The sequence below is a fragment of the Centroberyx affinis genome, unplaced genomic scaffold (assembly GCF_046629955.1).
Source record: "Centroberyx affinis isolate AG114_WGS23_722 - 3 ecotype Tasmania unplaced genomic scaffold, CSIRO-AGI_Caff_v1 ptg000121l_1, whole genome shotgun sequence".
In the NCBI taxonomy this organism is placed as follows: Eukaryota; Metazoa; Chordata; class Actinopteri; order Beryciformes; family Berycidae; genus Centroberyx; species Centroberyx affinis.
This window is the reverse complement of record NW_027278822.1, coordinates 137,899-164,283: the sequence shown is the minus strand read 5'-3', so window position 1 is coordinate 164,283 and position 26,385 is coordinate 137,899. Positions and strand designations below refer to the sequence as shown.

General features: G+C 40.4%; 2 protein-coding genes and 1 non-coding gene across 3 annotated transcripts in view; 2 read left to right on the top strand and 1 right to left on the bottom strand.

Moving 5' to 3' along the window:
* Positions 1–2,789: 2,789 nt before the first annotated feature.
* On the bottom strand, positions 2,790–9,585 carry LOC139651601 (cocaine esterase-like). The gene is made up of 13 exons (XM_071528587.1): positions 9,464–9,585; positions 8,607–8,796; positions 8,375–8,516; positions 7,716–7,849; positions 6,805–6,958; positions 6,561–6,665; positions 6,327–6,425; positions 5,992–6,135; positions 5,721–5,798; positions 5,471–5,618; positions 5,214–5,363; positions 5,011–5,083; positions 2,790–4,932 (listed from the first exon to the last, which is right to left on the bottom strand). Exons 1-13 carry the CDS (start codon positions 9,540–9,542, stop codon positions 4,749–4,751), a joined length of 1,680 nt encoding a protein of 559 aa, XP_071384688.1. The 5' UTR covers positions 9,543–9,585; the 3' UTR covers positions 2,790–4,748.
* A 6,461-nt stretch (positions 9,586–16,046) lies between these two features.
* On the top strand, positions 16,047–16,119 carry trnar-acg (transfer RNA arginine (anticodon ACG)). Its single transcript has one exon. It is a non-coding gene; the product is annotated as a tRNA-Arg (tRNA).
* A 974-nt stretch (positions 16,120–17,093) lies between these two features.
* The window catches only part of banp (BTG3 associated nuclear protein), a 32,997-nt gene continuing 23,705 nt past the window's right edge, over positions 17,094–26,385 (top strand). The window contains exons 1-8 of the mRNA XM_071528482.1: positions 17,094–17,180; positions 19,062–19,140; positions 19,617–19,729; positions 19,856–20,055; positions 20,335–20,424; positions 21,260–21,432; positions 22,888–23,127; positions 24,730–24,888. Coding sequence (XP_071384583.1) covers positions 19,068–19,140; positions 19,617–19,729; positions 19,856–20,055; positions 20,335–20,424; positions 21,260–21,432; positions 22,888–23,127; positions 24,730–24,888 — 1,048 coding nt within the window. The 5' untranslated portion in view covers positions 17,094–17,180; positions 19,062–19,067. The remainder of the gene's footprint in view (positions 17,181–19,061; positions 19,141–19,616; positions 19,730–19,855; positions 20,056–20,334; positions 20,425–21,259; positions 21,433–22,887; positions 23,128–24,729; positions 24,889–26,385) is intronic.

Here is a 26,385-nt window from a genome sequence, read left to right as displayed (position 1 = left end):
TGTTTAGTCTATGTGTAATTTGTGTATCCCTTCCCTACCCGTGTTTGTCTTTTGTTAGGTTGCAACAATTGGAGAGGAAAACTGGGAGGGTTATTGTGGGTTGCCAAACTACCCTGGGATTGGGGATTCATTTCACTGCCCTTATTTGGAGTGCGTAACCGGGACGCTGTGGGTAGCCCTTTAGCGTGGAGTTCAGGGTTGCGATGTATTCTCATGCATTGTGTGCGGTCTTTCACGTGTGTGGAATCCTGAGTGCTGTGTTGATTCAGTTTGTAGTGGTTTACCTGAAGGCAGTATATAGACACACCCATGTTAGGTGTAGTTGGGGACCTTTGTGGCTCACCTGTTATTCCCTCCTATGAATTTTAGACCTTCTAAATAAAATAAAGACGTATCTATTTTTCCATACTCCTGAGTTGTCCTGTGTTTGCTTGGTCTCCGACAGAGCCCTTTCCGGGCTGGTTCATTACAGATAGATAGATAGATAGATAGATAGATAGATACTTCAACATATGCGATTTTAGGCATTGTAATGGGGGGGGGATCGGTATGAGGTCAGAGTAGATAATTACGGCGAGAAAAAAATTGCATAACGGCGCATCAAAAGGGCATAGCCTAGGCTACTACAGAGTCGACAATACGAAAATACTCAGCATAAAACGCACAACAACGTCGACCGCACAAGTACAGTCATCCATCTGCGTCACATCCACAGCTGCAACACAAGTCAAGAATTTGTTAAAGTTACTGATCGTCATTTTAGAATCAGTGGGCTAGGGGGGATTTTTTTTTTTTTAGCTCATGTTTAGCTTTTTTTTGGACAATGCACACTTGTTTCTTCTATATTTACATTGCATTGTATATTTTCTTGTGCAAATAAACCTTTCTCAATGCGTTCTCATTTGTTAGTTAACATTTCTTGGTGCAAGCTATTCTTCAGAACATTTTTAATAAATTATGCTTTTAAAAATTGATGGGGACAAAATCTGCCACTTCAAAAAGTGGTGGGAACATGTCCCCAGCGTCCCCAGTGTAAATGACACCTATGATCTATCCAATCATCCATCCATCTATCTATCTACTATATTTATCACACTTGCTTGACAAATGAACAGACTAGTGCAAATTAAACACAAATGAGCCTTGGTATTGCTTGATCTGATTTGTCTGCTCAAAGACTTACAGGCAGTTTTCGATTCTCAGAGGGTTTGACAGGTGTGTAAATTTTGAGATAAAGGCAATCTTCAGATTTGTCTGGGAGCTCAACTTGCTTCAATACATTTCAAAAAATGCCTTCCATACATCTCCAAACCACTCCTTCAGCGGGGCCAGCCTACAAACGCGAATGTCTGTCACTCACTGACTGACTGACTGACTAACTGAGTGATCAAGTTACACCATTGGTCGGCCGTGGCACGTGGCACATCATAGGATCACAGACCTAGAAATTTAAGTTTCGTTTTCTCCGCCGTCTAGTTTCTCCGCTGAGATCAGGAGCCCGTTTCTCCCACACAGTAAGCAGGCTGACCAATATCATGCATGTAAGCTGAAGCTAAAGTAGAATCTATACAATTATATCATATCACCGTTTATTTCGATGCATATGCGCAAGTTCAGTCCACCTGAAGCCCCTCTGTTCTGAGAGCGACACAAACAAGCATGGAGGTTTCATCACGCCGAGGGCTTATTGCCGACCTTCCCGAAGTTTCCTGGTGCCACTAGCTGGGCGCCGACTTGTTCCCGGTGATCCAGCCGAGATTTCGGCGGGGGTCCCGACGATGATACGTCATCGGGTGTCCGCCGAACAGCGTTTTCGGCACCGATGGGTACTAGAGCGCCTGGCTTGGATCGGGAGGCTGGATGCCCGTGGGCGCGGTGGAGACGACAGCGGCGGAGAGAGGAGACGGGACGCGCTGGAACGGAGATCAGTATGGATGTATGGACTATTATTCTGTATTAGCAGTCTACAGCGGAGTTAGTTACACCATTGGTCGGCTGTGGCATGCGGCACATCCATACACGGTCCAGCCATATACTAGGTTTTGACCTAGTCTTGTTAACCTCTCTCTTGAAACAGGTGTATCTCTGGATCAATTGAAATGGGCTAAAGTCATTCCCCTCTTCAAAGCAGACGATCCATCTGTTTTCCAACTATAGGCTGGTATCCATCCTCCCATGTTTTTCCAAAGTATTAGAAAAGCTAGTCTGTAATCGTCTGTTGAAATTTTTTTTATGACAATAACATTCTTTACACCCATCATTATGGAATTAGAGAGAAACATTCCACTTCCATGGCCCTTATCCAACTTCTTGACAGCATCACTAAAGCCCTTGACAATAAGGAAATCACACTTGGAGTGTTTGTTTATTTATCTAAGGCATTTGACACTGTCAATCATGACATTTTATTACAGAAAAATTCTCTTTATGGTTTAAGTGGAACAGATCTTCTATAGTTCAAAAGCTACTTATCGGCAAGAAAGCATTTTGTGTTATGGAAGAATACTTCCTCAGATTACAGGTTGATCTCCTGCGGTGTTCCACAAGGATCAATCCTGGGTCCTTTTATTATTTCTTATTTATGTGAATGATCTATACACTACCTCATCAAATGCATTTTTTAAATCTTGTTTGCTGATGACTCCAATATTTTTCTATCTGGCAAAGATGGACAAAAATTAGTATCAGAAATGAACTCAGAATCAAGTAAAGTTGACACATGGTTTAAGGCAAATAAATTACCACTCAACATAAAGAAATGTTGTTTTTGCCCCAAAACCAACTTCCCTGAGGTACGAATATCAAGTAATATTTTAGAAAGGGTTCGAGTCACTAAATGTCTCTGCATTATTATAGATGATAAGTTCATATATGTTATATGATAAAATCATATCATGTTCCACTCCTTTGTTCCAATCTCTAAGAATCCTATCTGACTTTGATGTAAACCGTTCTCAAATTTGTCTTTTTGTTTTTCATTCTATTCACAACTTACACCCGGTCTGTTTTAGAAAAGTATTTAAGCACAATTCTCAAATCCATCATTATCATACAAGATCAGCTAATAACCTTCATTCCATTTTCTTCAGGACAACCGTTTCCCAATTTTTTGGGAATTAGAATTAGATTCAGAGGTCCACTTTTTTGGAACAATTTACCTGAACACATCAGAATCTGCTACAGCTTAAGCAAATTTTTCAGCTGTTTTTGGTCCAATTAAGCAATGCAATATCAAAATTACTCTCCGCCGTGATATATATGTTAACCTTGTACACACCCACCACTTCTTTCAAATTTCTTTTTTTATATTCACCTTCCTAAATATTCACCACTCTGAGCTCCTTGATATTTGGCTCTGTATGTTGATGTTTCTGTAACTTTCTCCTTTTGTCCCTTTATGTATTGGTCTGCATTACAGTTTTTATGGTTGATTTACAATCAGAGGGCCACTTGACAAGCCCTATTTTATGCAAAATTATTCATAAATTGGCGTCACAAACAGGATCCCAACAGGAGTCTAGAGGAACTCTGGTGAGTAGTTTATCCGCTCTGATGGGATCCTCAAACCTGTATTGAGAATTGAAGGATTTCTTGAAGTTTATAATTGTAATTGTTTAGATGATCTGTGTATTGTTCTACAGAAACATTTGCAAGTCCTATAGGGGCTGTGGGGCCTGCCTATAGGGTGGGATAAGACCACTGGAAAGACTCTAGGCTCCTTCGAAGAATCCTTCAAGATCTCATATAAATTGATTTCCTTTTTGAGAGGAAAAATTGAGGGAGTCACTCTCAGAGAAGTTGTACTGGCTGACCAGAGGTGTCACTAGTGTGAGAGTGACTGCTCAACATCTTTCTTTCTTTTCATTTTTAATGTCATTTTATGTATTTTTTTCTGTTTTATGTGAAGCACATTGTATTTGCCTTGTGTATGAAATGTGCCTTATGGGTTTTTTTGGCTGCTCCTGCACATCTTTTTTTGTGTTTTTTTGGTGGTTTATTGTTTTGTTTTTGTTTTTTTTAACATGTGCAATAAAATAAACTCAATTAAACTAATATACACAGCTCATTGGCTGTGGCTGTCATTTGATTATAATCACTTAATTTATTACTACCTTGGATGAGTCTTCACCAGTTTTAGAGTAGAAAACATTCACAAGCTGTAGTGTCTGGGATAACAACTGCAATTTTGCACAATTTGAAGAGCTCAAAGAAAATGTCTTTGGAAAATTCTTTTGAATTGATGTACTTCATGCTCATACTTAAACACTTCAATGTTTGATTCATACATCTTAGCAAATAAAACAGCATCCTTTTTGAGAGAGTCACTTGTGGGATTTATGGCCTGGATAGTCATTATACTGCAATTTCAGCAAGTCGACAGCTAAGGTTTGGCTGTCACTTTGGAATTCCCTCTATTGCAATGCCACATTGTTCATTGTTGTTTGGTATAATTTTGTCCTAAGGAACTTCAACTGAGAAGATTTTTCAAGTTCAAGTTCAGCCCCAGATTTGGCTAGGCTCATTCTCTGTGAAGTCCTTAGAGACATGCTTGTGATAAAGGGCTATATATAAATAAGCCAACTTGAACTTGAGAAGATTTTTGTAGTCTCATGAATTTTGAATGTAAATGTTTTGACTAATATTTTCACATTGTTTATATTTATTTATTGACCCAATTTTAATTCGATTTTTGATACTTTGGCACCACTGCAAATGAGTCTTTCTCTCAATGTGTCCCTGAGGACATCCTACAGCTCGCCATGCTCCATCTTCTCTTGATGTTGTCTGATCTTCTCTGGGAGGGTTTGAGTGATGAAGGTGAAGCGGTCCTTCTTTAGGTGCTGACCGGGTACTTGCTCCATCCCAATGGCCAGGTAGTCTCCTTCTGCTCCATACTGTGGCCAATGGACCAGGCCGTCCCCATTAGGAGACCTACACACACAGTTTTTTTTAAACAAGTTTATAATGTTTTCAATGTGAATTATAATAATAATAATATTAAATTCCTACCCTGTGCGGGCAAAGCTCCCCCAGTAGTTCATCATGGTTCTGCTTAGCTGTTCCTCCTCTTCTGTGCACACATCTAAAATGGTGGAAGTTTGGTCAAGCTTCAGCTGCAGACCTGCTAAAATTTAGCATTCTAGGAAAGCCAGAGACAAATCCAGACCTCTGGTGATCTTTTTGAATATTTAAAAAAAAAAAATTGGACTTACCCTCTATTTTGACATGGGTAGTGGTGAAGCAGAATCCTAATACTGTAAGGAGTTCGTCTCCGTGGTCAGACCCAACAAAGCTCGGCCTTTTCTCCTGCAGGTATTTGGGAGCATACTGGTACTCATACAGGTATACAGGGGCACCGGCATCTAGTTGTAAACAAATGGGTGTGGAGTGTCTCAGTTATGCAAGTATGTGACACTAAAGAATCAACAATAGTCCTTTGTTGGATTGCATCATTTCCTTCTAAAAATACCTCTGTGGGCATTGGCAACCTTGATGGCTGGAAAGGTGAACATCAGGTCTCCAAGCAGCTCAGTGAACCCATCTCTATTCTTCACACGATCTTCAGAGGTTCCTAGATATTCATCTGCTATCAGCTCTCTGATCAATTCATCTTTGGGCTTGAGAAAATAAAATAAACATTAAGTCTAACAACAGAGAAGCTCGAGTAGAATCAAGCAGTGAAATACTGTATACTGTATGTTGGACATTGTTTCTCTTACATCAGGGAAGAACATGGCTAGAGTGGATGTGACGTCTTCCCGATCCATTCCCTCTGTCCAGTTTGGAGGAGCAAAGAACTAAGGGAAGATTAGCTGATTCACCAGTTTTGTTTTGTTTAAAATTTAAGACAACTACAGAAGTCAAATAATACAATTGTATCACGGGTTAAGATGGAAAACTGGAAAACAGTCTCCACTGAACTCTGGAAAATGCATTTACTGTTTTATCTGTTTTAACAAACATCAGTGATAATTTTGCATTCATACTTACACCAGGAAGTAGCCAGCCCACTTCATCATTATTAATGCCGGTTATGAAAGGTATTTTGAGAAGTTCATGGTTTTGGAACAATTCAGCCACAGGTTTTGTCAGGAAGTGTCCATCAACACTGACAGGAAATCTCATCATTTGGTCCTTGTGAGGAAAAAAGGTGTTGAGGGCAGATGGTTTACTGACAAATCGTGACCAAAATATTTTGCATGACAATAGTATTCTGTGAATAAACCTACATAAGTGAATATTTCACTAGGATCTTATGGAAGACATGGCATGTGTTCTAATCTCGTCAGTATATAGTCTTCTAATATCAGTTTTGCACATCTCACCTGCCCAAGAGTCACCATGGCATCATTATCCATGTGTCTCATGCAATCAGCGATCTTCTCTGTGCTTGTGATGCCACAGCCAGACACATTGGCTATCATCTGAGGATAGATATCAGGGATTCATCTCAATTTAAAGAGGAAAACAACAGAGGATGTGGTGGTGCTACTGTATGTTCTACATATTCTGCATTTACAGACATTTACATAAAAAACTTAAGCATATTCATAAATAACCTGAGCAACCGGCAGTGGATCATTTGTCACAAGTTGATCCATTGCAGCAGTACCGCTCTCAGCAATTGCATGGTGAAACAGGCCATCAGACAATAGTGAGAGAAGCTGGAAAATCAAGCAACAGAAAATATGAAATATTCCATGTAGTAAATTAACATTGACTTTACTATGTATTACTGGCCTGAACTAGTTTTTGAGTTGTTTCAGTCAAAAAAAGATGGTTTATCTGAAAATCGATTCTTACCAGGAGGGATACACTCGTTCCACCAGCAGACTCCCCAAATATGGTGACTGAACCTGGGTCTCCTCCAAAGTTGTGAATGTGCTCCTGGATCCAGCGCAGGGCTTCCACCTGGTCCAGCAGGCCAAAGTTTCCTGACATGTGCTCATCTCCAGTGCTGGAGAGAACACACAATTGGAGTGAAACAAGCCAGACAGAGGCAGAGCAGACAGCCAATAGTAGGGCTGGCTTTATAATTATACTGATTCCGGTGCCATTTTCAATTCTTCTTACTGATCCAATTCTTCGTCGATTCCCTAATCGATTCCCACTATACACATTTTCAGGGGAATACAGTTTAAGTGCCGCTAACTTTGATTTATTACTAAAGACAGACATTGCTGTGTAGAGTTACTTTTGTCTCAGAATTACTTTCCAAAGCAGCTAAGGCACATTTGGCACAATGCCTTACTTATTTGCCCTGACTGTATTTACCATTTTATTGGGTTGTTCAAGTGCGCTCTACCTGTAATTACACTATTTCCGACAGCACTTGAAGGCAGTATCTGGTGGCTACTGTAGTGACGGTTGCCGTGGTGCAGAACAAGTTAATGAGGTAAATATTGGACTTTTGGACCCACAGTGTAATTGTTTGGCTTTAGAACATTTGGTTTATGCTGCATGAGCTGTATGGAGTAATTTTATGGGTTTTTTATTTGCCATTTTTGGAACTCTAAAGAAACGGTCTCCAGCAACTTCTGTTGTTTTGAAGAAGGCTGCTACAGAGCTGCACTAGCCAACTTGCTATGTGTTAAATGGACATAGGCTACTTTATTTCTAAATTGGAACTGGTTCTCGATACCCATCCCTAGCCAACAGAGACATGAATTGTCTCAAAACTAATAGAACAGCAATAGTGACTTGAGCCTTTTTACCTGAGGAACCCCAGTAGTCCCAAGCGGTATTGGATCAGAACCACAACCATATCCTGATAAGCAGCAAGGGCAGAACCATCATAAATTGAGGCTGACCCACTTGTTAGCCCCCCACCATGGATCCAGACCATGACCTAGGGAAAGAAAGACCTTGAGTTTTTTCAATGAAGCATATTTACGGGACAAATTTACTATTATTCTGAAGGAGCTCACCTCATAAGAATCTCAAGCAAACTAGACTAAACTGACAGACTCCAATCTGATTCAAATATAAAATGGATTGTAGTTCCTTTTCAGTTGATTAACTCGGTACAACACATATAGTATGGGATATTATGCCTTTGTGTTGTCTGACTGAAGACACCTTTATTTACGCCTGTAAGGCAGATGACCTGTGGTGATATATGTGAGGCCCTGCCTTACATACATACACCCCGTCACCATGGTCACACCTCAGTTCTTACGCTCTTCACCTTGCTAAGATCACCTCAGACCTATGGAGTTAACATTGATTCGTCATTTAGGCACTCTGTCAAAGTGTTAAAGCCACAAAATGGTGTGCAACCAACTAGACCTGGAACACTTAAAGAACAAACTTATCTAAAGTTGATTCTCAATAACTGAGCAAGATCACCAAATCTGCAGCAAAGGGCTCTTACTGGGAGATTGGCATCTGGAGCTGCGTTTGCAGGAGTGTAAATGTTGAGGTAAAGGCAGTCTTCTGAAACGTCAGGGACTTCTGCAATCATGCCGCCGAGTAATTTTAACAGATTCACAAGTAGCTGTTTATTCTGAACACATCTGTGAAAGAAAAGATTATGTGTTATAACGTCTGTAGGGGATGCAACTCTTCCAAATATATGCAACCACTCAGGTGCATAAATGCCTTACATGGGTGGCTGCTGTGTGGCATCCCTCACTCCTTCCCATCCCTCTGCAGGCTGGGGTGGGGCCAGTCTCAGGGAGCCGGCAGGTGGCTTGGCAAACGGCACACCCACGTAGGCATGGACCCCCGTCTCCTTCCCCTTGACACTCACATACTGACCTCTCACACCTCCAAGCTTTGTATGGACTACAGGCCCTGTTGGGACGTTAGGATTGAGTCAGAGTCATGGTGCAACTGGAAGAACAGGAAGTGACTCTGAACAAGACTTTTGCAGCTGTATTTTTTACATTTTATCAACACAATAGAGTCAGTGTGACACAAATTATTTGCCTTTTTGAAATGTTTGCTTCTTTTCATTTACATGAAGTTATTCAAACACTAATCAGTTCCATCATGGTTTAGTGTTGTAGCCTACTAGGGCTGTAAACCATAACTGTATATTGTGTTAAAAGTCAAGCCTATTTTCACATGGGTATGCCAGTGTTCTGAAACGGCATTTAACCCATGGGACACTAAAACTCTCCAATGAAACCCATACTCATAAAAGTATTTAGGGGTTAGCTTTTTAAGGCTGAGTGACACACCCCATCTATTCAGTGGTTAAGGCATCTAGCCTGTTTTACCAGTATGTAGGTAAAAAGTAATATGGGGTAAAGCGTAATAAAACGTGAGTGGGTGAGCTAGCAGGCGTGAACTACTTAAAGTCAACGACTGATTAACAACAGATGCATTTATACCAGACACAACCCCATAAGTATGCTAATATCAGGATACTGACATGATTTGCTAGATCTAAAATCGGTACACGTAAAACTATGTAATTGTCGGTGTCACTGTCCTGAGGTAAATGTTTCGTACTTACCATGTAGGTCTGCAGCAACACACAGAAACAATATAGATAGCGTCAGGAAGACCGGAGTTTGGTGTGCAGGGGGCTTCATGACGGACGGATTGGTTGCGACACTCCTTTGGCTTTGGGGCAACCTGACTACGACTGAAGAATAGGAAGTGGCAAACCTGGTGTGTTCGCTTTATACCTTCGACCGAGGTAGTGGGGTAATCGGTGCCTGCTGGAGGTTGGGCTAGATACAGCCAGTAGTTACAGTCAACAAGTGTGTGTGTGTATATCTATATCTATATCTATATCTATATCTATATCTCTCTCTCTATATGTATCTATTTATATATATATATATATATATATATATATATATATATATATATATGTTGGTACCCATTATATATATATATTTATTTATTTTTTCACACTGTACATTTTATTTATGACTGACGTGCATGAAAAAAAAAGAATCCTTATATTCTGCAGTTTTTTACAGCTTTTCACACAGTAATTCACAAATTCATCCATATTTGAGGCCTTTGCCCTTCTACACTCTATCCATAGTATCCCCATGATGTCACATGCATTTCCTACCAATATGGTGCTTTACCATATACACAGTTCTTTGGTTGTGGCTGTCATTTGATTACAATCACTTGTTAATTTATTATCACCTGTTATTTTCCTACCAAGATGGCTGTGTGTTGATGTAGCAGAATACTAGATGAAAGAATTGTAGATGAAAGATTGAGCAACTCAGGTGTATTCATAACACCTGAGTTGCTTAGTCTTTCATCTACAATGGTAGACCTTGGATGAGTCTTCAACAGTTTTAGAGCAGAAAACATTCAGAAGAAGATTTAGTGTCTGGGATAACAACTGCAATTTTGAAGAGCTCAAAGAAAACATCTTTTTTTAATTATTTTGAATTGATGTACCTCATGCTCATACTTAAACACATCAATGTTTGATTCATACATCTTAGCAAATAAAACAGAGCATCCTCTTTGAGAGAGTCACTTGTGGGATTTATGGCCTGGATGGTCATTATAGTTTCTCTAGAGAACTGTCTGCCAAGCCAAGTTTAACTTCTTATCTAAGACATCTAGAAAATGGCTGTTCAAAACCTGTGTCTGTGTGACTCAAACCTTGGCTCACGTACTGTGGTGAAAACACAATGTTGAGCAAGTTCAGAGCTAAGGTTTGGCTGTCACTTTGGAATTCCCTCTATTGCAATAGTTCATTGTTGTTTGATATGATTTTGTCCCAAGGAACTTCATCTGAGAAGATTTTTTTTAAAGTTCAAGTTCAGCCCCAGATTTAGCTAGGCTCATTCTCTGTAAAGTCCTTAGAGACATGCTTGTGATAAAGGGCTATATACTGTATAAATAAACAAACTTGAACTTGAGAAGAGTTTAGTAGTTGTCATGAATTTTGAATGTAAATGTTTTGACTGCACCATTGCAAATGAGTCTTTCTCTCAATGTGTCCCAGAGGATTGAATACAGTTTTGAATGAATGAATGTTCTTGTATTCCAAGTCTCATGGAGTGTTATGCATACAAATTTAACAGCCCTTTGTAATCTGAACACTTGACACACAAGTGAACACAGACATGAATTGCAGCATTTTCCTGTCTTGATGTCTTCTTGATGACACAGGTACAGCGTAAGATGATCTTTTCTGATTGACATGATTGTAGTTAATATTCCCATGGAACAGAGAGAAGAGCACTGCCCATCCTACAGCTCGCCATGCTCCATCTTTTCTTGATGTTGTCTGATCTTCTCAGGGAGGGTTTGAGTGAAGAAGGTGAAGCGGTTCTTCTTTAGGTGCTGACCAGGTACTTGCTCCAGGTAGTCTCCTTCTGCTCCATACTGTGGCCACTGGACCAGGCTGTCCCCATTAGGAGACCTACATGCACACACACCATAGAAGATTGGAAAGGGGATCCCACCAGTTTCTATTTGTTCATTTGTTTTTGGACCTCTGTTTTTGCACTGGAATGCTATTGAGTTTTAAATATAGTTTAGGACCTTTTTTTTTTAACAAAATCCTATGATCAAATAAAACCGTGCAAAGAAGTTGCTGCATACCAGAGGGGGGTGTCAAAAAAACATCTGTTTCAGACTTGTAGCTTACTGCATTCAAAGGCTAGTAACATTTATTGAAAATAAGCTGTAGACAGCTCTTCATTCTCACATTATTACAGAAACAACATTAGGTTTAAATGCTTTGTATATATGTGTGACTTGGTAGGGTTCCGATGTAGCGTGTAACTTAATGTTCTGAATAGAAAGGGATATTGATGGTAGTATGTGATGTAAACTAGTGTTGTTGATAACTAGGTGCACGTGACAGCGACAGTAGTGTAGTGGACTTGGGTCTGCTGAGTCTGGGCAAAGAGGGGGGTGTTTCTGGGACGCTGGAATACACTGTTGAGCCTTCTTGAGGTGTCGTGGGCCTAATTCAATGAAACATCGGTGAAGGAGGGTGCCCATAACCCCAATGATTTGCCTACACTCACTCACCTTGTAACTAAAGTAGGTAGCTGGTGAATGTTGCTGCCTGTCTTATGGTGCTGTAGAGTTAGGACAGTGTAGCCTGATGTTTTCTATGGTACTCATTGGTATGGTAGTATATCATTCTGTTAAACTCTGAATTGGATTTATATGAATGCTCACCTTGGATTATGGCACAAAGGATATTAACATCATATCCTGTGTATTGATAAATATTTTGAGGGTAATTATGAAATATCTTGATTTCCAATTAAAAAAGCAACAATACTGCAGTTGTAAGGCACTCTGCTACAGGCAGAGTGTGCATAACAGACTGAGTACTGTTTGTATTCATTATGTGAGCTGGTTGAGTTCTTTGATTACTTTGCCAAGCCTTACTACCAGTGATTTATTAAGGTGTAAGAGTCTGTGACACAATGAAATATACGCAGAGGGCACACAACACAGCTATCATTTATTTTACAGTCTTAAAAGCAATTTCAAGGTTCTATTTTTTTGTTTGTTCACCCAGATCTTCTGCTCAAGGTAGGAGTAGACTCCTACCTTGTACGAGCAAAGTTGCCCCAATATGCCATCATGGTTCTGCTGAGCTGTTCGTCTTCTTCCGTGCATGATCCTGGGAGAGAAGGGATTAAAGTGTTGGTACCCAAAGATGTTAAACACAATGTCTTCTGATAGATTGAACATCACTCTGAATTACATTATTTTAAAGTATCATTTGTTTTATATCTCTATGGTGTCAGCAGCTTCAATTCGGTGGATACATCAAGTTAACGTTAACCTAAGTCAGACGGCTACTAAACCTTATCCACAATAGTTCATATATTCATCTATTGGAGGAATTTTCAAAGTTTTGCCTTTAATGTGACTTGATGGCTAGCTACAAACTTAATTGCTGATGTTTATGCTAGCCAAAACACTGTCGTTAGCCTACATTTGCAAGACTAAATTAGGCAACGTTAATTAACACGTGTAGACATTAGCCAGTTTTAATTAATGTTGTTGTGCAAACTTAACTGAATTGTCAAGTGAACTTATGATTTTAGCTAAGTCTAATAATAACGTGTTTTGCAGTAACTAGGATAACTAATCTCTCTCTCTCTCTCTCTCTCTCTCTCAGGTTCTGGTTAAAATAATGAAATAATGCTGTGGAAATGTAAGTAACGTTACTGCACTTTTAGTACTGAAAAAAGAGCGCAACTTTTCAAACACTACCAGTTAAAACACAGGAGCTACACAAGAACTGTTCCAATTCCTTGCCTGCACCATGACTGCTTGTGTACATTCAAATTAATCAATTCACGGAAAGTTCATTTATCAAAAATTAATTCACATGTGCAGGTTTGCAATAGAACACATTTCTTAGATCAACATCTGCTGGTCAATAGAACATAAAATTAATCTCATTTTCTCCTAAATCACAAAGTAGACATGTACTTTCACTTTCAGGAGTATTATTGTTTCATGGCTAGAGTTCCATTGAAAAGCATTTTCCACAACTTCGAAGTGAACATGGTCCAATTACTTTACAAATGGGAAAAAATTGCCATGACATCTCTCCAAAAAGGTAGTGCAGTACAAGCCTAGTGTGATACGTTTCTGTAATATGTTTGAGTAGCACAGCTGGAAGGTGCTTTGTATTGGAGAATTCCATTCTCGGGACTGATTGAATGTTTTTCATTATCTTAAAGCAATTTTTTATTGAAAGGCTTACTTAAATTAGTTTTAGACAAATATAGTGAAGTTAATGCCTTTGAATTTCTTTCCAAACTCACATGTTGAAAAGGGGGAAAGGGGTTCTTATAATCAGGGTAATTGCCTTATTTGGGCCAATATGGGCTATGTGCATGCATGCATGCATGCGTATAGAATCAGTGTGGGGTATGGTAATGCTGTAAGGGTGATGAAGATGCCTTTGTTTGCAGGACCCTGATGCTGCTGACTCCTTCCGCCACATTCCAGTGGGTGTCCTCTTTGCCGGGCCTGTTGAGCAACAACCAAACTCCCTGCTCCTGACGCCCTCTATGGTTGCCATAATCGTTGAGGGAATGATTGTGATGGACAATCTTCAAAGCCTACCGGAGGCTATGTATACCCTCTTTGGCCTCATCTATGCGCTCCACCTCAACTACCCAAAGGGAATGAAAAACACCTTTGATTTCATACAGAGTGCTGCTTAGTCTGGGCCCCAAAACCCTTACACCAAAGTTGCAATCATTAAAAAACAATCTGTCCGTGTAGATGATCTGCATTTGTGCAGACTGAAGCAGTTAACAGTGTGTAGCCATGGATGGATTACTGAACGGGCCAACCGGGCACAGGCCCAGGGGCCCAAGAGCTCAGGGGGCCCCTGGGCCAGAGCCTGATACATGATGATGCTTTAGTAACTATCTGTGCCTCATAATCCGCCTATGTGTGTAGCCAGCACTTTAAAATACTTTTTTCATTCCTTGCATGTGTTATTTTCCATGCTCCAACTGTTTGTTCCTTGAACTGAAAAGTCAGACCTTTTGACAGCAATGGTCTGGTTGGTCTATTTCCTCCTCTACCTCCTCCTTTCCTTTCTCCTCCACCTCCTTACCTTGAACTGAAAATTCAGACCTTTTGACAGCAATGATCTGGTTTGTCTATTTAATATAAATTAAATAAGCTTTTACAAGGTTTATGATTACAAGCAAACTTGTTGGTGCCATATGAATACAAAGTGCAGACTGAGTTCTCTCTCGAGCATTTTAATGTTTTATTTTACATGTTGGAAGTTACCTAAATGTTCTTAACTAAAGGTGATTGCAAAGCTAAACATAATGCAGCAACCTGACTGCGACAACGACGAAGTGCTGACTGAAGACTAGGAAGCGACAAACTTGGTGTTTTGCTTTCTACCTTTAACCAAGGTAATGGAGTAATCTGTGCCTGCAGTAAACCAGCCTGTAGTAAACAACAGGGGCTCCTTAGCCCCCACACGTGATGTTGTGTTGGGAATATGGACGAACCAGTGGCGGTTCAACACTTTTTTTCAAAGAATGGGGCCAGGCTGGTACTTTGGGGGTACCAAATGTTACGCACATTTGCCCAAAATGTTTTTGATTTTTAAGAGAAATTACACATATCACACTATAGGCTACATTTTATTTCTGACTGACCATGAAGGAATGAAAAAAAATTCTTCTTGCGAGGTGATTCACAAATTCATCTATATTAGGGGCCATTGCCCTTCTGTACACTCTATTCATAGTATTCCCATGATGTCACATGCATTGTCAACCAATATGGTGATTTATAATATACACAATATACACATATACTCATTGGCTGTGGCTGTCATTTGATTATAATCACCAGTTAATGTATTACTGCCAAAATAGCCTGTGTGGTGATGCAACAGAATACTACAAATACAGCAAAGTTGCTCAACCTTTCATCTACAATGGTAGACCTTAGATGAGTCTTCACCAGTTTTAATTTAGAGTACAGAAACATTCACAAGAAGTTGAACTGGCTGGGATAACTGCAATTTCGCTCAATATGAAGAGCTCAAAGAAAACGTCTTTTCCGTCGCCTCCAACTCACTTATTTTGTGTTTCAATATAGCTTATAACACGATAGGTGTTGTCATTGACATATATTTCTGTGTCTGCTGTCAGACAACTGCACGCCTATAAAAAGTGATGTGGTCGAGTGGCACAAATTGCAAATGCTAACAGCCCCAGAAATTACCGTTAGCCTTGGTTAGCAATGTAGCATTTTGCTATTATACTTGGTTGGGTTGTTCTCGGGGAATGCATCCAAGGCTGCGATTATAAAGTAGAAACAGAAACGGTAGAGATACACTACAGTGGCCCTAAATAAACTACACTCTAATAACCCGCAGCGTCTCTGTCGGGAATCGAACCCCGGTCTCCCGGTTTTGCAGCCTGCAGTCCAAGTCCCTGCGGGCCACGTGACCCATAAAGTTGTGAACAGAGCGACCGACTGACGACTGGCCGACCGATCGCGGGCTAAAAAAATGTATGTATAAAGTATCTGGAAAAAATCAGTTGGGATTCAAATAAAAAACTCCCGACATGCCTTGCGCACGCAGTGGGCCAGTGGCGCAATGGATAACGCGTCTGACTACGGATCAGAAGATTCTAGGTTCGACTCCTGGCTGGCTCGATTTTTTTTTTTTTTTCATAAGTTTTCTGAAACATCAAAACCAAAACAATCTGGCGATGAAAAGAGTCACGACTTGCTCATCTTTCAATATGTGTAAGATCCGACTCCTGGCTGGCCTGGTTGGTGACCCAACCAAGGAAGTTTTATAGTTTATGCTTATTATGTTTATGTTTATGAATTTTGAACATGTAACAACAACAAAATAAATAGGGACAAAACAAGAAACGTCATCAAATGAGCAAAAAAAGAAACAACAGCAACAAACATGAAATCATAGGGTAATTCTTGACGAACAGAAAGCAGTCAATATTAAATGTTCGACAGGAGTAGAAAGACGTAAAAACATATTTTGTCCTACCCTTTCTTGCGTCGTGCGAATGTGATGTTATTTTTTTGTTTGTTTTTTAAAGACATCAAGTGCTTGTTCTCCACACATAATCGTTGTAGCTACAATTTCCCATGCTGTTTCTTACCTCCAAGGTGTGGAACACCGACCACTCAAACGACGAGAGGTTCAGAAATGTTTTGGGGTCATCTTCTGCAGTAGAATTTTAAGACCATCGGGGAGATAAGCCTGCGCCTGTACAGCCAAAATTACGTCAATCGATTGACTTCCAAAACATTTCACACAGACTTTTGGATGTCATAAAATACACGTTTATGGCTTTTATGTTGTTAGATGCCAGATAACGATCCCATTAATCACGACAGGGCTTTAACTGCAGGAAAAGGGCACATCCACAGTCAATTAACACGACACACTCTATTATAAAATGAAACGGTAACGATTCTGAGGTGCAAACCTCCATGAAACAATTAAATAGCTTTATCTACTGTAATCTCACTCATTTCCTTGTTGCATTACATATTACAGGAAGATGAGATGTACATTTTGTATGGTGTTTGTGTGAGCAGCATCTCCCATTGCGGTTACTTGCAGTAGCAGGTTTGACCTCCCTGTGGGACTCGGAGGAACACAAGAAACACAAGCTCATCTCTCGCGAGGAACGACGCCGTTATCGGAATCTCTACAAACAACACGAGAATTCATCATTCACACGGTAATATAACCCAATCTTACACGGTACATGTGTCGTGTGCCAGCAGCGGAGAAAGGGAGCAGTGTCGAAATCATGTTTTTATTGATATTTTTTCCAACAACTCACATTACTTGTATTACAACATTTCCGCGGCCACGCGGCCTAACTAGCAAGCTAACTACCAAGCTAGCGTACACCATGATGTCTTTGCCTGGCTTCAGCTTTGACGTTAGCAACCGAGCTTGCAAATCCGATCTTGAAGTGCAAGCTAGCAAGTTGCATGCTAGTTGGCTATGGCTAACGCCAGAGTATCAATATTGTCCAAATATATTTTCACAGTTGGGGTGTTTTCATTGAATTTACATACATACTTAGCACGTCAAGTGTAACAGTACATCCATTCGTATTATTTTGGTCACTTCATATTACTCTGAGATATCCGCCTAGTTAGCTAGCCGTAATTATTCTGCTATTAGCAATATGTAACATTAGCTAGCTAGGCTACGAAGATAATTACCAGAACACGGCGTAGTTACGCTTTTGCTGGTATTACTAGCTTTGGAGCTAATTTGGCTAGAAAAGCAGTGTTTGACCACAACAACTAAACCCCGTTTATACAGACTATACCAAAGATAATATTACGTCTGGCGGTTGATAATTATATTGTCATTTCATGCAATTATTAAAATTACAAATGGACCTACGCCCATGTTCCATCAGGCTTAAAAGCCCCTTGCGCTAATGACTGATTGCTAGCGATGATACAAAATGCTTTTCATGATTATGGTTCATAAAATTGCTTATGGTATCTTGTTGACGGTAATCAATCAACCTAAAACAAGAGGGATTGAGCCAGGAGAGGGGTGTCCCCTTGTGGTCGAGGGTAGCTAGTTTCCCGAGCTTCAGGAAACATGAAATATTCCTCACTGCTGGTTCTACCTGGTGCAGAGTTGATCATATTCATCCTTAGACTATAGGAATGCTACCACAATTTGAATAGATTTAATAGAAGCAACTAAATGTTCTAGAAACCATGCTGTCCTGTAAACTGTCCTGTAAGTATTTGTGATTGATTATTCCATGAAATGACTGCCTTTGTGTCCCTCAGACTGCTTGTGAATATTAATGGTATTACATTAAACAATCTATTTCAAAAAGGTGCACGTTTTCAGCATGCCACATGAATTTTGCCATATCCCAATTCATATTTAATGTTTGTTTGTAATGTTGTCAGTTCAGCTATGTTAGCAAAAATAGTGACAAGACATATGATTTCAACCACATAAAAGTTATTTTGAATGACATTACAGTTCTTTATCAATGCCACCCTGTATATTCTCATCTTTTTCACCTCATAAAAAAAAAATATAATACGTATATATCTGCAAAACAATTGTCCACATTTCAGACTAACTGTTGAGCTAAAGAATTGTTAATGAGTTTGACAAATAAAGTTTTCTAAACCAGATGTATCCTTCTATACAATGTGTAAAACACTGCATTTTCAACTTCTATTGTGGTCCAGAAGCCACCATTTTCATGGAAACAACCAATCAGTAAACTTTATAAACCTTCATTGGACCTTACGAAACAAGTGAAATTCAATACATCAAGTTCAATCTGGTGGAACTAGTTGGTTTGAGATTAATTCCACCGTATGTTTGATGAAATTATTCAGATTTTCAGTGCATTATCTCAAAAAAATGGAGAGGCGGTAACAGACACAGCAGAAATACAAAAACAGGAAGATGTTGTTATTGGCTATATATGTTTTTTGAGGAAAAACCTGGCTAACAGTATGTTAACAAGCAAATGTTTTGCTAACTTCTTAAGTTGAACAATACTGGGGACGGAAAGCCTCAAGTAATAATATATTGTTCTGTTCCTGTTATATTATTTCAGCTGTGAATGATGTCTGAGCAAGAGTTGGATGAAATTGTGCAAATAACAGTGGAAGACTTTGGCCAGGATGAGCAGACAGGTAAGATTTCTTTCAAATAATATGAATACTAATATTGTATCAATCAATTTTAAACAGGCATAACCAGTCATTCTCATTGACCAATTATCTTTAGGTTTTATTGTAGGCAAGTGCAGTAGTATAGGACTTTGACATTTTAGTCGTTTTAATCATTTCACTCCTGGAGATACTTTACCAACCTATCTACAAAGTCCCTGTATTCTTTGTCTTGGAGAGAACTGAGGTTGACATAAACAGACCACAGACTTGCACAATTATCACAGCATCATTATATAAGCAAAGATTGGGAAGATTACACAAAAAATATTGTGACTGTTGACCACTTAAACAGGCTGATTCATTATGTGGTGACATGGTTCCTGGGAACTGTACAGGGTTCATCTTTTATTAATAATATAGTAATTGTAATAGTACTGTGTAAAAACAAGGTTGTCCTGTTCTATAACAAGGGTGTCTACATGTTTGATTTGTATTAGACATGCTGGACAATCATGAAGATGGCGAAGACAAGCCTCAGAAGAAACGGAGGAAATTGAGCAACAACCAGGAGAATAACAACAACAACAATCAGGATATATCTTTTATTAAGGTACTTTGGCTCTGCGTAATGGAGTTTGTCCACAGAACGTAGCCCACATGTTTCTATACTTAAAATTTACGGAAACGATGGTGGTGATAAATTACACATACTAGGTCTTATTCTCTATCTCTCCAGAACCTGTTGCTCTCACTCAACTCGTCAATCTGCCAGAGACTGGAGGGCATCGAGTCAAAGTTACAGGCAGTGGAGGCCACCTGCAAGGCCCTTGGACGTAAATTAGACAGCATGGTTCCCAATGCCAAGAGTCCCATCCAGGTCCCTATGGTTGCAGGATCACCTCAGGGGGCCACTCAGACCTGGAACAAAGTGCGCTGGTGAGCTGCAAGGCGTTGGCACACCGGCACATTTTGCACCTATGAATTGTTTCAAGCTGAGAATGCTGTCAAATGAAGATTAGTTGAAACTAATTCTTGGGCTGAAGTAATTGTAGTCTTTTTATTGTGTTCTTTTGTAATACTGTAATAACATATGCTAGCAGAAGGAAGGTGTTACTTTCCAAGCCTGTTTTATGCGTTGCAATACAATTTGTACATACACAGGAATTTGTTGTTTTATTTATCAGTTTACCACTATATTTTGGATTTCTCCTTCAGTGTTGTTCCACAAACAAATGTGATAGTGAGCAGTGACCGCCCAAAGGGGTCGAGTCCGGAGGACACTCCACTGGAGAACCTGCTCAGCAAGTGAGTGGCTCACATTCAGTGTATCTGTTTCGTATGGACTGAGGTCAGAAATGTGCAAATCCATCCTAACACAGTGGCTCATAAAGGTCTGGTGCTTTATAGCTCAGATTAAAACCTTAAAACCTGGAACAGGACAATGCTGGTCCCTGTCAGCATATCAGCGTATTACACTGTGTTTGTGTTCGTACAAATTCATTTTAGTGCCCAAGATACATACAGTTTTCCCGTTTTTGTTACTCTGTACACTTGTTCTCAATTTCATAATTTCTGTGAACAAGTTAATAAAATGTCTGTATGTATTTTAAGGCATATGCTTGATTTAGCTTATTCAGTGAGTTTCAGAAGACGAGCCACTGATTGTAGCCACTCCACTGCACCTTTTGTTGCATTAGGTCATTGTTTAGATGAATTAAGGTTTAGTTTGTTGAATCAGACCTTTGATAAGACATGATGGGTAGAGATTCAGTTTCAGTTTGGGGATGAGTCATTGAAACATACTAATGCAGCTCTCCAATGCCACGTTTCAGAATAGGGGTTAGTGCAGTGCAGATGCACTTGCTCTATATGTTATTACATGCACACGTATTATACCCTGGCAGTCTGATATCTTTATTTAAAGAATGCAGGAAATTTAATGACAGTAGCAAGAGAGAGAAAACATGATTTTTTTTTACATTGGCCTCTCCTCATAATGTCAGCTCTGTCCTTCTTAACGGTTGCACCCTTCCCCTCCATATACATCTAATGTTGGACTGTACATAACCTGAACTTGTTTTTGGGCTTCATGTGTGTGTTAGTCATGCTGCATTACCGACTAGTGTATGTCTCTTTTCAGCACAGTGACCGGCCGACGGCAGAACACCATCCTGGTGAAGGTGCCGGGGCCTGAGGAGAGTCAGGACGACCAGGAGAGTGGCTCAGAGGCCAGTGACTCTGTTTCCAATGGTGGCCATGCCAGCAACGCACAAAACGGCCAAAATGTCACGCTCATCACCCTCAACTCAGAGGGTATGGCTTCACTCTGCTGATATAGACACACACACACATACACTACTTCTCTCATTCCCTCTTACTCTTCGGTGGCTGAGTTTATATGTGCAGAATAACTCGGCTATTGGCTATATTCCGGTCAAAGTCTTTTTGGGTCTGATACCCTAAAATCGAGTATCCATGTTAGTATTCATGTCCACCTCCAGGGTCCCGCTCAGATAGAATTGTCTGTATGAAAATGTGCGCCCGACAGCTAGCCCATCCCTTTTGACTGAGCAATAGAAGGTTCCTTCTGATACAGAGGAAGGAAATGATGATCCCAATAGGAATAGTAATAGTAAGACATGTTTTTTTGTTGCCATCATAAGATACCCTTAACCCTGTGTGAGTCTGAGTTTGTGCAGATGGCAAAAACCAAAAGTGAAAAGAGCAGGATTTTAGGTTTACCTACCACAGTAACATACTTAATATCAGAGTAAGCCAGGCATCTTAACTGGGTTTCTCTTAATCGCGTGTGCTTAACCGGTTTAGTTATGACATTTTCATGCGCCAACCCAAAATCTGGTTTCTTGAGTATCCGGTTTTAGAAGAGAATTTTCCGTATATGTACACACAGTCTTGCTCCCTTAAGAGCTAACGTGACTTTTTCAGATGGTGTGCGTATTGAATAGAAAGCACACTCCACTGACTAACAGCGATGGCATGCATGGCGTGTTCATGTCCTTGTGGTCGTGTCTCAGACTGTGTTGATGTTTGCTCTGATGGTTCACTCATTGATTCAGTAGCTTTGCTCAGTGGTTGCAAACAAGCCTGAGGGGCATAGTTCATGTCTAATTGAGCAAATCACAACTAAGCTCATACTGTTTCTATTGTTGCTGTAATTGTTGGTTGAGATGTTTTGAGTGGACTCGGACAGTTCTTGGTTAGCTTCAAAGGCAACTATTATTCATTTATTTGCAGCTGTGAGTCACCGTGACAAAATTGTGTCTTGGTCAGCATTAGCCAGAAGGTACCATGTGGTACTCAGAAGAGTGTCTCTCGCTTTCTGTGTGTGTGTGTGTGTGTGTGTGTGTGTGTGTATGTGGGGCCTGAAACTAACATACACTGAGAGCAAATGTAAAATGTATAGCCTGTGGGAGGCTGCCACATGTCTTGGTCAATAATATTGTGAATAATAACACAATGTTTTACCTGTAAGTAATTTAATTCTCTTTTGCTGCCACATGGGTGTGCTGTGGTATATGAATTAACACTAAATAGTCCTATACCAGTGTAGTATATTGTCTTGTGGACCAATAGTTGCGCAGTTTAGAAACTGGAATTATGTTGCATTTTTTCTGTATTGCAGGAGTGCTAGGCAGAATTTTCATAGTGTTATCCACAAGCTCAACATCTGACGCAGACTGATGCTTTTATGAAAGGTGTTTGTGTAGCTACCTGTTCATAAATTGCTGTTCCTCCTCCTTTCTCTAGACGACTACCCATCAGGCACCTGGCTGGGGGATGAAAGCAACCCAGAAATGCGCGTTCGGTGCCCCGTGTCGGCGGCTGACATGCTCCATATCGCCACAAACTGCCGCACGGCAGAGAAGATGGCGCTGACACTGCTGGACTACCTGTTCCATCGGGAGGTCCAGGCCATGTCAAACCTCTCTGGACAGGGCAAACATGGCAAGAAGCAGCTGGACCCACTCATGATCTATGGCATTCGCTGTGAGTCTCCTTAAGCTGACAACTTAAAAGAGTTGACTCTACCATTGACAAGTGTATCAGTTTTATCTGTTGCCACTTGACAACTAACCGTATTCATCTGGACTGAAAAACACCATACGATTTTAAGTTTGGTCCCTGGATCACCTTGTAATAGACTTTGGATAATCTTGAGGCTGATCTGGGGAGAAAAATAATTCCATGACAAGCCATCTTACATAAACACAGCATGTTTTTATGTATCAATTGCCAGTATTGACAAACACCTTCATGCCCTAGCATTGAGTCCAGGAAAAAGTGTCCTTATACTAAGCATGACAGTTGACATTTTATTGTCGTGCCTTTCCAACGCATTTTGTTGTCACGTGTCTCTGAGCTGTTTAAAAAACTTGATTGACAAAATTACCAGCTAATAATTGCTGAGGCGGTTATTATTATCCTAATAAATTATCCTAATATTTTAGGATTTAATGGATCCAGGGTTTAAAACCTCCCCCTTACAGCACGTGAAACTCTTACAGCACTGAACCTCCTGAGACCCTTCGCACATTTCATCTCCATCCCCATAACGAAGCATTATAGAAATGAACACAAATGGACTGCAATCTGTATTCCCAAGGCGAGTTACAACAACACACATTCATCATTGCACACATGCATTAATGTAGAACACATTTTATAACATACCAGACTCTAAATGACAAGCATATGTAGGGTACAGTGATCCTAACAGAGCCACCGATAACTCAGTGAACTCTTTGATTCCAGATTAAGGAGACACGGGGATATGGTGGCGGGCAGATGGATATTTATGAAAGTCCCGTGGCTATATATGTGTGAGGTGCACATTGCAGTGTAGAGTTCTGTTATCCTATTTCTTTTGCTATCCTGGGGAGTTCAGCTTAGGCCTCCTGCAGGAGTTAGGCACAAAGTTACAAAGTTGTGTTTCGGTATGTGGTTGTAACTTAGCTCAGTTAAATGCATGGATATTGAATTTTAGCGTATGTTCCCCGTTGCGTACATAAGGGTGTGTATACTTGGTTACCTGTGTTTCCTCTCAGCAGTGTGGATGTGTGTGGTTACAGGCAGATTTGGCCTGACATGGAGGTATGTAGAGGCTGGAGCGGGGCCAGGTGACTCATTCTATCTGTCTAAAGAGAGGGGGAGAAGGAGTGAGGGAGCACCTGCCCTGCCTGCCTGTACAGGACCCATCAGGTGTGAATGGGCTGCTGTACACTGCCGCCCGACCGTCCGCACACGCCCCACAGCTCTCCCTCTGTCTCAGTTCCTACCCTGAGGCTTTAGCTGCCTCATTAATTGATGTAGAAATGAGCTGTCAAACTGGTCACACCCTCTAAACAGCTAATAACACTCAAGTAGATGCCACTACTACAGTGGGGTCCAGTCTCAAGTGCACACAGCTCCACCGAGGGAGTGATCGGGTCTTGCATGCCATTAATGCTGCATGTCAAAGACTGAAAAGAAGATTAGCCCAGGGGCCTACTGTAGCTGTAATGCAGGAAAGTCATTTTGGAGACTCATTCATGACCAAGCCGCTAAGATTTGATCTATGTGATGACCTTTCACCTTTCTGTGTCCACACAGGCCACTTGTTCTACAAATTCGGCATCACTGAGTCAGACTGGTACCGCATCAAGCAGAGCATTGACTCGAAGTGTCGCACCGCCTGGAGGCGCAAGCAGCGTGGCCAGAGTCTGGCTGTCAAGAGCTTCTCCAAACGCACACCTCGCTCTTCAGGCTCAGGTAGAGATATATCAGGGCTTTTTCTGCCTTAAAACGGGTCTTTGTCGGTGTCCCTGTTGTGAGGGCCAGATGACGCCATATGCTAATTAGCATATTAGTGGCATCAGCTGTATCAAATTAAAGTTGTCTGCAAGTTTCATCAAGTTAAATATAAGGCATCTCCAGATCTTTTTAACGTTTTATGTTGCATATGCAGGATATTATGTTGTCATGGTGGCGTCTGTGTGTCTGTCTGTCTGTCTGTCTGTCTGTCTGTCTGTCTGTGTGGCTGTCTGTGTATAGACACATTCTTATGAACACAGTAGCTCAAGAACAATACATGATAGAAACTTCATACATACACCACAGGTTCCCGCTATAGAGGAGATTATCCAATTAGATTTTGGTGCACGTTACTGCTTACATTTGCATATTAATGAAGAAGACTGTTTTTCTTTGAACTACTATAACTCCTTAATGCTTTTACAATATGGATTTCATATTAATAGCACCCATTTATTATGTGAAGTCTTCACATTTTGCTAATTATTCTGTTAATTGGCTTAATTAATGTTCTCATTAGCATAACTGGTTATGTTTGATATATAATGGTGATTATGGCGGACATTAAGCAGCTCAAGGACCTCTTGTTTAAAGTTAGAATGAGATATAAGACCAATTTTGTCACTGAAATGAACAAGAAATAAAAAAAGATGGTTTCCTATCAGAGTACTGGTCTGCATGACTGGGCTGATTTCTCGCTAGGAAAATATTGCAACACTTTTTTAGACCTCTAAAACAGAGTTCAAGCCATAATGGCTGTATTTAACAGTATTCAAGGACTTCTTGAATTTTGGTAATCAAATTCAAAACATTTTAAGACCTTTTTGGGACCTGCAGACACCTTGAAGTTGTTACCAAATGCTTTGGCAGTCAGTACAGTAACATTTATCCTCATGGTCTAAAAAAGCAGCTTTTGGGAAATAAAGTCGCTAAGGTGGTCTGAAAAGTCTAAATCTACTAACAGTGTCGGCAAGTTGGCAACGGTTGTGTTTTTTAGCCAAGCAAGCAGAACAGTCATAAATACCAGCAACTATTTCTTCTGCTCAAAGGCCGGTTATAGCACTGTGAAATTTAGTTTGTCTTTTGTCCATTTCGATGAAGCAGCGTGTGACCAGAGTTCGCTTCCGGTTATGAAGCTTCTTTGCTTCGTTCAGTTGGTGCAGAGTTCAAATTTGTTCAACTTTGGTGTTAAAGGCTTTGGCTTTGGCTTTGGCTTTGGTTTTGGCTTTGGCTTTGGCTTTGGCAGCCGCCAAAAGTCGCACTATGGAGGAAAAAGCCTTTATGGAAGGAGTCAACAGACAAACACGCACAATGCAATTACACAGGTCTTCACTCACTTCTGCAGCTATTCAAAAGCTATGTCACGACCTGAGCCCAAGTGCAGATGCAGTGCTTATTGCTGCAGATGGTTGTAATCTGCACACAACAATGCCTGCTGTCCTTCCCTCCCTGAGA